At 45.9% G+C, this 12,153-nt stretch overlaps 1 protein-coding gene across 3 annotated transcripts; it reads left to right on the forward strand.

The window, feature by feature from the left end:
* The first annotated feature begins 635 nt into the window (after positions 1 to 635).
* Positions 636 to 4,859, forward strand: FXYD4 (FXYD domain containing ion transport regulator 4). Of its 3 annotated transcripts, XM_045842211.1 has the most exons (8): positions 640 to 779; positions 2,285 to 2,344; positions 3,100 to 3,132; positions 3,243 to 3,266; positions 3,947 to 4,021; positions 4,122 to 4,158; positions 4,458 to 4,495; positions 4,683 to 4,859. In XM_045842211.1, exons 2-7 carry the CDS (start codon positions 2,305 to 2,307, stop codon positions 4,471 to 4,473), a joined length of 225 nt encoding a protein of 74 aa, XP_045698167.1. In that variant the 5' UTR covers positions 640 to 779; positions 2,285 to 2,304; the 3' UTR covers positions 4,474 to 4,495; positions 4,683 to 4,859. The 3 variants fall into 3 exon arrangements, with proteins under 3 accessions (XP_045698165.1, XP_045698166.1, XP_045698167.1); XM_045842209.1 differs by lacking the exon at positions 4,458 to 4,495 and having other exon boundaries at positions 636 to 779; XM_045842210.1 differs by lacking the exons at positions 2,285 to 2,344; positions 4,458 to 4,495 and having other exon boundaries at positions 636 to 779.
* The last annotated feature ends 7,294 nt before the right edge of the window (positions 4,860 to 12,153 follow it).

Consider the following 12,153-nt stretch of genomic DNA (forward strand, 5'->3'; position numbering starts at 1 on the left):
ATATTATAATGAATCAGGGGGTAGCGCGCAGGCGCATTCTATGATTCAGAGTTGTCCCAGAAAACAGGAACAACCCGTCTTAGGGGGTCTTTGTCATGTATAGGTGTTTTCTACCTCAGCCCTGCGGGGCCTCTGGAGCTTCCTTCCTGACTACCTCCTGCCTCAAGTCTCCCTGGGTTAAGTGGGTATCAGGGCATAATCAGAAGGTAGATAGATAATCCTGAGGGATACCCATCAGTTCCAGCCCTCCCTATCAATGAACACCCAGTCCAAGGAAAAGCAATGACACCACTGAACAAATGGAGCTTCAAGGCCAGTACCTGACATCATGTCAACTCAACTGTTCCCAGGTACCCCCACACAGAAGTCCTGGAACACCCTCTGCTGGCACAAGACCCCAGAAATACCCTGTCCCCTACAGCATACCTCAGGGCCCCTCTTTTAGGGCCTAGTTGAGCAGAAGAAGCTAAAAGTCATCTTCCCCACAAGAGAAGTATCAGAGAATCTGCTCATCCCTCTCCCCCACAACCACCTTAATCTCTGAGCTGGCCCTGGGGCCCCTAGGTATTCTGCACTGCACTGGGTGTGGCAGGGCTAGCCGTCTCCTTAAGAGCAAATGAGAAAGAGCTGTGGAAGTCTTACAGCGTCTGACCAGTTCCATCTGGTCTGGAGGTATTGTTGCCCTGGGCGAGACTGCTGGGTTTAAAGAGCTGGAACCTACTGAGCTGAATACAGCCCCAGCAGCTTTCTCAGACCTGCTCTGTGCACCCTGCTCTCAGGTGAGTTCAGAACTGGCTCTCGGTGAGCAGGTGACTGCTAAGACTTAGGGCTGGTGGGTGGAGGGGTAGGGGTGGAGAGGTAGGGGGTGGAGGGGTAGGGGGTGGTGGGGTGGCCCAGAGTACCAGCCTGAGGGAAGGGGTGGTCATGCCTGGGTATTCTTGGTGCATGTTTGGGAGTTTGAGGATTGGAAGGTGTCTATTCTGTGACCACTGTCATATGGATGGTGAGGGTGGGGGGAGGGGGAGTGGGAGGAAACAGAAGTTAGCCTTTGGCTAAGGAATATGTAAAATGAGTTGCAACCATCATGATCCAGGAATTGCATGGTCATGAAAATAGTAGAGAGGCAGACTAGTTTCTGCTCAAGGACAAATCTCTGCCTTCAGAAGCAGCACATTAACAGGCCCTCCCTTTGATGGCATTAGGACCTCGGTATTTATATATTTATTATTGTAATATATTTTAGTACTTACTGTGCTAGGCACTGTTCTTAGACTAAACATATTAACTTATGTAATCCAGTCATTACCTTGTGAGGTTGCTATTACAATTATCTTCATTTACGGGACACAGAAGCACAGAGAGTTTAACCTGATGATTCACACAGCTATTAAAATTGGCTGAGAGTGGATTAGACTTCCCTCTAGCTGGTCCCAGAAGATAATAATGGCTTCAATATGGAATACTACCAATCCCTATGCCTTTCTGCAGCTAACAATATGATTGTGCAGAAAGTTGGGAGGGGTCTTATCTCCAGCTACAGCCACCCCAGAAACTAGCTTGTACCCTAAGGAGAAAGTAGGAGGGAGCAATACCCCAACAGCCAAGCAGTTTTCTGCCAATAGCAGTATGTACCCTGAGAGTGGAATTGGGGGCTGCCTGGAGCAGGCTCAATGCCGAGGCTAGGGTGGGAGGCTCTGTCTGCCTCTAGTAGTCCTCCCACTTCCCTGCTAAGCTGCTGGCTTCTCTACTCAGCTCAGGCTTGGGTGCTCCCTTTAAGGAATCTCTCTTGGAATGCAGCCTGATAATGTCCCAGGCCCAGGACTTTGGAAACAATAGTCCAAGGCCTGACAACCGTGCTCTTTGTGTGGGGTTAGGAAGGCAGGTACCAAAGCCTGAGTAAGTACACCTGAAACGAACACAAAATAATATTGAATGTAAACTGTAATTGAAAAAATTTTTCTAAATTAAAAAAAACTTTTTAAAAAAAGCCTGAGTTAGATCACCAACCTTGTTCACCTGACCTTAGGACAAGCACCTGACTTTAGATTTTTAACAAAGCCTTATATACACTTACTATATATACTAAGGAACTGTTCTAAGCACTTAACTAGTATTAATCAACTCGTGTAACTCCACAAAACACTACTATTTTCATCTCTAAATGAGGAAAGAGAAGTTAGTGACTTCCCCAAGACTGCCTAATAAGCAACATCCTTGGGATTGGTGCCCTTGCTCTCCTATCGGTGGGGGCCATCTGACCCCAGTCTGACCCCCACCCCTACAGCCCTGCCCTGCAGCTGTGAAATGGAGAGAGTGACCTGGGGCCTTCTCTTTGCACTGGCAGGTGAGTCCTCCTAGAGCTGACCCTGATGCTACTCACATGCCCACTAAGGCAGTGAAGATCAGGGCAGCATCTCTCAAAGGGAGCCTGATGTCAAATAAATGTGTTTTCATTTACAGTATTGATTTAAAGAGAAATGATAGTACAGGTAAGAACTATAACTGTCACTTGGCATGAAAAGAAAGGCATTTCCCATTTCAGGACACAGAGGGTAAGTCAGCTTCTGTGTAGGAAGCTTGTCAGAAGAAGGTAAAGAGATACAAACACACTATACCATTTTGAGTGTAAGAAAGAATAGCAGAGTCCTGACTGGTGTGGGTCAGTGGATTGGGCATTGTCCCACAAACCAAAAGGTTGTGGGTTGGATTCTCCATCAGGGCACATGCCTGGGTTGCAGGCCAGGTCCCTGGTTAGGGGAATAGGAGAGGCAACTGATAAATGTTTCTCTCGCATATCAATGTTTCTCTCCCTCTTTCTCCCTGCCTTCCCCTCTTTCTAAAAGTAAATAAAATCTTTAAAAACAGCAGGAAGCCTGTGAAATGGCAGCAAGGGCTGTGAGGGGCCAAAGGCTAAGTGATGGGAGACAGAATCTCAGCAGCATTGTTTGGGGCTGGGGAAGGTATGAGAAGGGAACTGGCCCCACGGTGCCGTCCAATGAAATTGGTTGTCTTTGCCCTTTGGGCTGAGGTCTATCTGCTGATTCATGTTGACACTAAAGTCATGAATTATCACCCAATCCCTCTGCTTCCTCCATCCAGGCATGCCTGCCTTTGAAGCCAATGATCTGGTTGGTGAGTGAGGCCCCATACAAACTGCTTCTGATGTCCACATTTTTCCCTCTAAGACCCTATATCCTGCCTCCTAGTTCTGGTCCTTATTTATTTCTTTTTATTTCCTGCAGATAAATACAGCCCCTTCTATTACGGTAAGACCCTATATCCCTCATTCCCCCTTCCCTTGCTTGTCCTGGACCTTTTTGTTAAAAGTTGGTGAGGGGTAATGTAGAGCCCAGTGTAGGCATAGTGAGACTTAAAGGGATGAGGAAGGAGGAGCAGGATGGGGCTGGAACTGGAAATTAAAAAGCCAGTATGGCCAACACAAAAAATACAAAAGGCCAACATGCAACCTAGTCTTTGAAAGAACTGCCTTCCAGCAAGAAAGGAAGGTACCCATCATATTTAGGAAGACTTCTGGGACAAGGAGTGGAGGCAATGGGCTGCTGGGTTCCCAGGTACCTCACACAAGCATTCTTCTGCCCCTCACTCTTGTATGCTTTCCCCAACACCCAGTTCCTTCCTGTCTGCTGTAGCCCCCCAAGCAGGCCTGCACTGTCCTTGAGCTTGCCTCCTACTCAGTCAAATGTCAGCTTTCAGAAAAGCCGTCCTTCATCATCCTTTAAAACTCCTTCTTTTTCTGTGCTCTTCTGCTTATTTTCTTCTTCCTAGTACTTGCTCCTACCAGATATTGTACTGTGTATCTATTGGTCTGTTTTCCTCTTTTTGCCTGGAATGTGAGCACAACTGCACAAGCAGGTGCTCATAAATATCTTTTGAATGAGTGTTGGGGTGAGCCAAACTGAAACATGTTCATTCTCTACTCTCCTAGACTGGGAAGGCCTGCAGCTGGGTGGGACAATCTGCGCAGGGCTCTTGTGCATCGTTGGACTCTTGTTCATCCTAAGTGAGCTGTGGAGCTGGTGGGATGGGGAGGGAGGACGTATGAGAAGATGGGTGGCCCAGGGTCCCCAGTCTCTATGCATTGATGTCTCTTCCTCTCACAGGTGGCAAATGTAAATGCAAGAACAATCAGAAGCAAAGGTGAGATAAGGCCCCTTTGTGTGCATTTCAAACTGAGCCTACTATTTTGGAGTAAAGTCCTACAACTTGAAGAAAAAGGACAGTTTCTTGGCTGCTCCTTGGGCTTGCAATGGGATTATTCACAGATAATCAACCCTGAAGGGGCCCCAAATTAGGAAAAACTCTAGACCCTGGTGTTGTTTAAAATGACTGGAAGAATAGCAAGAGGGCAGCTAGCGATCTTCTGGGAAGGAGGCACCAGGAGTCTTAGTGAAGGTCTTAAAGTCCAAAGATGCTAATCCAATGTGTTCCTTTCTTAGCCCCTTACCTGAGTAAGCTGTTCCATTCATCACTTCAGGTGAGAAAAGCTTTGAGAGGCCTCCAGGCACTCAGGCTGGCCATATAATTTGAGAGTTCAAAAATGATATGCTGTGTGTAACGTGGGACTGTCCTCAGCCAGCCTAGGCTTGGGTTTGCACAAGGCTGAGGTGGGTGTCTGTGTAGTGACCATCTTTATGAGGACATGACTCCCATTCTTTTCACAGGCTCTGCCAGTACCTGCTGAGCTCAGGACCAGCTTTGTGGCACTCCCAGTGTCAGCTCCCATGCTGTTCCCTCCCTACTTGGAGGCCTTTCTTTCTATGGGTTGACCCTTAGTCTCCCTTCTGATCAGGAAGCTGCCCAAAGCTTATTTCTAAATTAAACTGGTCTCGCTTCTCCCATGGTCTTGTCACCTTTTGTGGATTGAGCAGGCTGGACAGGAACTCTTGACATCTTGCTCAGGAAAACCCAGGCCCTCAGCAACTAAGGTGCTGGGAGTGGGGCATAGATTGCTAATGCTTTCTGTGACTGGCCACATCTGTCCTAAAACCCACTCCCAGCATGTCCCCCGCTTTGAGAACCTCCTGATAATTGATCTCCCACCCCCTTGCCTTATCCATGCACCATTTGAGACACTTCAATATTATACAAAAGGACCTTAAAATTTCCACATCTTGCCCAGAAACCCTAGAAGTCCCAATGAGCCAGGAACCTATGACATCCTATAACCTAGAATGATCCTCAGTGGCTTTCCCTCCACTGAGACACCACCACACTCAGTGAATGCTCTCTCTTGCTCACACAGCACAGGAAAAGCAACATTTCCTTCATTGAACCACCCTAGTAAAACCCTATATAATGCTCAGACCAACCCATGAACCCTCCCCTCACCCTAAGTAATATTCCAAGACCCCACTTTGAGCTACATCTCAAGAGAGCCCCATTTAGAACAAAAACAAACAAACAAACAAAAAAAAACAGCCCTGCAAATCTAGGTCCCTCATTGTTGTTACTAAACTCAAGGGAGGGTCAACACTTGGGGTGCTCTATTTAAGAATGACAGGTGAGCCCTGGCTGGGTGGTTAAGTTGTGTTGGAGCATCACCCCATCACCAAAAGGTTATGGGTTCCATCCCTGGGTCAGGGGACATGCCTGGGTTACAAGTTTGATCCCCAGTTGGGGCACATATGGGAGGTAACCAACTGATGTTTCTCTTTCTCTGTGTCTCCCTCTCTATCTCTCTCTCTAAATATATATATATATATATATATTTTAAATCCTCATATATATATACACAAATGAATGAATGAATACACACATTCACACACACACACACACTTGGGTGAGGATTTAAAAAAAAAAGAATGACTTGTGGTTTTATTTACTTTCAGCAAGTAAAGGTGACCAGGGATTCACATCCAAAGCTTTGTCTCTAAAGGGAGGCTTAGCCATTGCTTATATTTACTATTTGATCACACACACAGAGATTTCTTTGCAGTTGACTATGCTTAACCAATTTTCTGTCAAGCACCTCCTGTTTACAGCTGCCTCAGCCAAATATTTTAGTGTTTAGCAAGAATGGCATTTAGTAAGAACCACCTAGACCTTTAGACCTTTGTCTATCTAACAGTATGTCCAAAGTCCACTTCTGGAATATGTCACCTGAAAGATCCCTGCTTGCATGGGGTAGAGGTGGGGAAGGGTACCTCTTCCACCTCAGCAGCCTGTCCATCCTGTAGCCTCAACCCTCTTGCCAACCTCCGTAGCCAAGGGTGTAAGGTGCACTCAGCCCAGCCCCTGCCCACAGCTGAGACTCTGGGGCAGGGACAGGTTGGGGCAGCAGAGGTCTGCCCTGTCCCTGCCAAGCAGTAGCTTACAGTTCGGGTCTGGGTTGATAGGGTAGCCCTTTTTGGTGTTGCTTCAAGCCAGTTCTCCAATGGTGTGCTGCTCCAAACTCTACTCCATTTCTGAGTGGTGCCGGATCCCCTAACTTATGGGCTGGAGTCAGGAAGCCAGTGCAAGGGAGTCTGGAGGCTGAGGACCCTGCCTCCTGCTCTGCAGTGTATCTCCAGGCCCTGAGGTGTAAAAATGAGGTTCTCAGGGCTCTTGAAGTTGGACAGGTAAGAAGAGGTTTCTAAGGTTACTCCAGAGCACTAGTAGGAATTCCAAGAATGTGGACAGGATGCGGGATACCTGGCTGAAAGTACAGTCACTCTCCAAGGTGAGTGATACAGTGTGAGAGGGAGACTATGGGGGTGGTGGCTATGCCAGGCCCATTTATCTGTCAGACAGATTTTCTAAGACCCCTGTGTTCTGACCCCATTCAGAAGCATACCCACAAAAGAAGAGTGGCTGAGTGTATGAGCAGCAGATGGTAAAGTGGTCAAGCCAAGACATGAGATCTGAGATGGCTCCTCAACTAAATGGTGAGAAGAGCCAACCATGCAAACATCTTTCCTAGGAGAGGGAAAAGCGCTTGTAAACAACCTGAGGGGACACTGGCCTTCATGCTTTTAGAGAACTGCAGGAAAGGTCCGCGTGACTGGAACATGAGTGAAATAGGATCCCAGGTGGCCTTTGCAGAGAGAACCACTGCCCCCTGCTGGGTCGTGGGACTCATTGGAGGAACTGGGAGCTGAGCAGGAGGGGAAGGCGGGTGCAGGAGTGCAGCACCAAGATGCGGACTCCCAGAGGAGGGTGCAGGCTAACACCACAAATCTGTCCCCAGGAAGGGGGTGCTGTCCCTTTTCTTCTTGGACACAAAGGATGCTATTGTGAGTAGATCGCACGTGAGAAAGTAAAAAATGAACTCTGCCTAAGAAAACAAAGTCTGTGGCTGTTGGTTGGTGGGGCTGGAGTAGCAGCAAGGAAGAGATCTCTGCCTACTCCCTGACAACTTCTTCGGGACCCAACTTCCTGGGTCCTCAATGCCACACGTGACCAGCTATGCTATTTGATACCCCCTCAGTAACAAGGAACCCCCACCCTGTCCTGGGAACCTAAGTCACTTTGATTCAAGATGCAGCCATGATTCCTGCCCAGAGCACTCAGAGCAGGTAGAGAGCATTCCATATTCATCGTCATGTGCTCATTTCTTTTGGGGGGATGGGAGGACACAACAGAATACATGGTACTGCTCTGCTTGCAGCCTGCCAACACAGCTTCATTCAAATTTTGCCTGAACAAATTCCACAGTCCCCTCAAGTCCTATAAGCAACTATTCTGGGTGAGGGCCCCACAACCGTGTTGGGGGTGGGGGCTCATTGCTCAGCATCAGTGAGCCTTAGTTCAATAACAGGAAAGTGCCTAGCGGTTTATGCTGACTCCACCTGTCCAAGGCCTGGGCAAGGGGCTCATGAAGGGCATCTGGGAGCCTGGGTTAATCCTGGGTCAGAGAAGTCAGGGTCTGGTGATTGAGGGGCAATGCAGAATAGACTGGTGTTAGCTCTTGAGGGTAGCTGCTGATTCCCAAGGGAAACAAGCTTTCCTCTTGCCCTCCCTGGAGGAGGGTGTGAGAAAGGTTGCCTTAGTATGTAAAAAGCCTCTGCCCATACTTCCTGTGTGCAATTATTATGCCACAAAGATCCCTTCCCTGGTTCTATTTCTTGTAGGGGGACAGGGGTGGGGATGGCTTTAGTCACAGTTCCCTCCTCTTGTCATCTTTTCCAGATCAGGGGCAGCCCAAGAGAACCAGAGAAAGCAAAGGATAATTTGCACTTATTGAATACTTAGCATGTGCTGGATGCTGTTATAAATCTTTCACACATTAACTCAAATTTCCCAGCAACATGAGATGGAGTCTTGCATTATCCCCTCCATGCATAAGAGGAGACCCATTCTCTCAGAGGTTCTCACAGGATGTCTTGTTTTTGAGCCATGTTTCTGAAGGACTGGGCTACACTGCCTTTCTGGTATCTGGGAATTATACATCCCTCCCCCCTTCCTTTTTGATTTAAACAATCTTATTTTATTTCTGATTGTAAACATCTTTCATGCTTATTATAGAAAACTTGTACAGACATCTCATTTTAGAAGTTAAACCAATTTCTAACCCAGCATCCAAAGATAATCAAGGGTAAATTTTTGATATTCTGTAATTCTCTCTCTCTCTCTCACACCCACACACACCCACACACACACACATATTCATTCATATATTCCCCCTCCCTATAATTCTCTGGAGACCAGCCAGGTTCTTACAAGAATCAATAGTTCATTGGTTTGTATTGCTGGGTCCTGGCGAGTGCTTTTAAAATAAGGGCCTACTAACTTAAAAAGTTATATAGTTTACTCTGACAGATGGCTGAAAACACTGTACTATGTTTCCCAAAAGGTACCAGCATCTTACCTTCACTTTTTGTGTCAAATACTATAAAGCCCAGGGTAAGAAACAAGGGCTAACAGCTAACACAAGAGCATGTGACTGGAACCATCTGAGTTGATCACTGGTTAGGTCCTATGCTTGACTATGCAGAAGACCTTATTACTCAAGCCTCAACCATCAGAGGAATATTATTAAGACAAGGTCAGATAACTGCCCAAAATATACCAAAAATCCCCTACTTATCTTACAGAAAAATTCCCTTAAGATGACCCATTGACCCTACAGTCTGACTCCAGACCCCTTGTCAGGCCATCAATGCTCAAACTTCACTGCTGTGCTCTTCCATACCCACCCTGCCTCCTGGATGCTATCTAAATACACCACAGACTGCAGCCTTAGCCTTAGGGCACTGCATTTCCCTCCTTCAGGAACTTGTCCCAGTTCCCTAGCATCGCTGACTCATCAATTCCCTTCTTGTAGGTCCTTTCAGGCCTCCAGGGTCACTCTACAACTGCACCACCAAAACTCACCTTTCTCATCTGTTTGCTTTTTTTTTTTTCTGTATTGTACTTTGCCCTAATTCATGTAATATTTATATTTCATTGACTTATTTGTTATGGTCTCCCACCCCTACCGTAGCGTAATTCAAATTGGCATCTAAAGAATTTTCTGGGTTTTGTATCACAGATCTGGCTATTTGTTCTCAGATTGCCATTGGCAATTTTGAGCTTCTCATTTTCTGAGTAATTTTTTAAAAAATCTGGTTGCATTCTTTCTGCTAATCTGACATGACAATAGCTCATGGATCTTGTAGTTCTTCTATACCCGTAATTTATATACATAATATTTGGTGCTCTATCAAAAATATCCAGGCATAAGAGGCAAACTAGTACCAGACAGACAACATAAACACAAAGAAAGAAGATGCAAATGTTGGAATGATTAGGACAAGATTTTAACTAATATATTCAAAGAATGAGCTGACATTTGGAGATTTTCAGGAAAAAAAAAACAACAAACCCTGAACCTATGTGTTGTGGGTTACATTGTGTCTCCCATAAATGTTCAAGTCCTAACTCCCAGTATCTAAGTCTGTGACCTTATTTGGAATAGGGCCTTTACAAGTATCATTTTAGATAATATTGGGTTAGGGTGGGCCCTAATTCAATGACTGGTGTCCTTATAAGTGGAAAATTTGGACACAGAGGGAAGGCCATGTGTCAACAATGATAGAGATGGGAATGATGCAGCTGCAAGCCAAGGAACACCAAAGATAGCTGGTAACCAATGAAGCTAGGAAAAGGTAAGGAAGAATTCTGTTTTGGAGACTCCAGAGGGAGAATGGCCTTGCCAACACCTTAATTTTAACTTCTCACCACCAGAACTGATAAAAGTATTTTACATCATGTAAAAAAAGATTTGTTGGCTATATACCAAGAAAACATTATTTACAAAAGCAGGCCGTGGCCCAGATTTGGCCCTTGGGTTCTACCTGGTTTGCTGATCCCTGCCCAAAACTATTCGATTCTAAAAACTTCCCTGATGGGGCAGTGCCCTGAATTCTCCCTCCCTCTAGCACACATCTTTCTAGGACATCTACAATATTTTGTTTCCTCCTCACCAAGTCCCATGCCATCCATACAGTTGATCATGGAGGTGATCAGTCTCTTTAGATACTACGGTAACTGGAGCAGGAGTTACCACAAACCCAGGAGAAAGGGAATGTTCTGATGGTCATGTTATGAAATGGTAAAATGTTTTTTTAACCTCCTCCTTGATGTAGATTGAAGAGAATATATTAAATAGGCCAACGGCTTCTGAAGTGCCAGAGGCTTGTTGATCTGTGGCAGATTCTACACTAAGCACTGAACTGTGACTGTGGCAACTACTTGGTTGTTTTTGGTTGTCTGCTATCATCTGTCAGAATCCATGTTGTTTGCTAGAACCAGACAGGCAAATTGAAAGGAACTATGCTTGCTTTTTAAGTCTTCAGTGTGGCCCTTAACCTCAGACATTGCACATGCATTACAGCCTCTCCCTAGTCTTGGGAATGCCATTTGAGAGGTTTTGGCCTTTTCTACCATATAGCTTTCCAAAACCAGGAGCAGTGTGGAGGCTCTGTCAACTGTCTAGAGTATCCCTGCCCACTTATTTAGTTGGGGAGATACACCTGAGAGGCTTGCAAACCTGTTCTACCCACACTGAGATGAGCATGGCCCAGGAATCCATTTGTCAGGAGGCCTCCCTATATGCTCCCAATGTATTAGAGGGACTATATTGGCATTATGGATCCCCTGCTATCATCAATTCAGACTCCATTTGTAATAGCACCCAAAAGATTTGGGTCACTTTCTCCCCCACATAATTGTTAAAATGCTGCCAGGCTCTTCCTCCACAATTGTTCTCCAATCTGAGATCTCTGTTCTGGAAATAAATAGGAATGAGACCCTGATTTCCCATGAGTTTTTTGGTCATAGAAACAGTAAAAACAGGTTGAGAGATCTCATAGCTGTGCCTGAACGTGGTTCCTGGATCCACAGAGGTGTATTAGACTTTGCCATATTTTGCAAGGTCAAAGTCCTTACTGCCTTTTGGGCTTCACTGCCCATTAAGGCACTTATGCTAGCCTCACACCTGATGATTGCCCCTACCTGGTCTTACTCTTCTATAATCTAAAATCCTTTTATCCCTATTTTCCCCTACTGCCAATCCTGGCTGGGGAAAGCTCCCAGGTAAGGTTCTCGAAATGCTAGTGCACCTCACTAGCACATTCCTTGCCAATTTAGTGATTAGGTGTCCTTGAACCCTCCCAGGTAACTTTTTTTTTCTGGCCCTTTATACCAAATCTTTCCTAGCATGCCCACATAGGTCCCTTGACATCTTTTCAAAACCCAGCATCTCTCCCAGAGGCATTGTCTTTCAGCTTGAAGGTCAACTCCAGTAGATCATTTTAGTCAATCCTGAGTCATAAGATATCCTATAACCATTTTATACTCAACCCCTTGGTCTAGAGCACAGGCAAACACAAGGCCCACAGGCCAAACCTGGCCCTCCAAGTATCTACCTGGCAGCAGCACCGAGCTCCTTGCCTCTAGTTAAGTAGTTGCATTTACAGTCTTAAAATTACTTTCGGCCCTTTGAAGGCACAACTCCAATGTGGCTCTAGGTGAAAATTAGTTTGATACCCCTGGTCTATATAGCATCAAGCTACTCCCCGGATGCCGAGTCCTATCCATACATACCAGTTTTTCTGGTAACACAGCCACTTCCTTGTGGAGTGGCAGCTCTCCCTCCTATACCATGGTCAGTCCTGATAACATATTCTAGAACACAGGTCAGCAGTTTTCTTCTAATAGGGCTAAATATTTCAA

This window comes from Phyllostomus hastatus, unplaced genomic scaffold (genome assembly GCF_019186645.2).
Source record: "Phyllostomus hastatus isolate PE091 unplaced genomic scaffold, TTU_PhHast_1.1 phas_contig_38, whole genome shotgun sequence".
Taxonomy (NCBI): Eukaryota; Metazoa; Chordata; class Mammalia; order Chiroptera; family Phyllostomidae; genus Phyllostomus; species Phyllostomus hastatus.

Coding starts and splice junctions, on each gene's coding strand:
- FXYD4 (XM_045842209.1), top strand. CDS start 2,305: ATGGAGAGAGTGACCTGGGGCCTTCTCTTTGCACTGGCAG. Junction 2,345..3,099: donor CCTTCTCTTTGCACTGGCAG/GTGAGTCCTCCT, acceptor TCCTCCATCCAG/GCATGCCTGCCTTTGAAGCC. Junction 4,159..4,682: donor AAGAACAATCAGAAGCAAAG/GTGAGATAAGGC, acceptor TTCTTTTCACAG/GCTCTGCCAGTACCTGCTGA.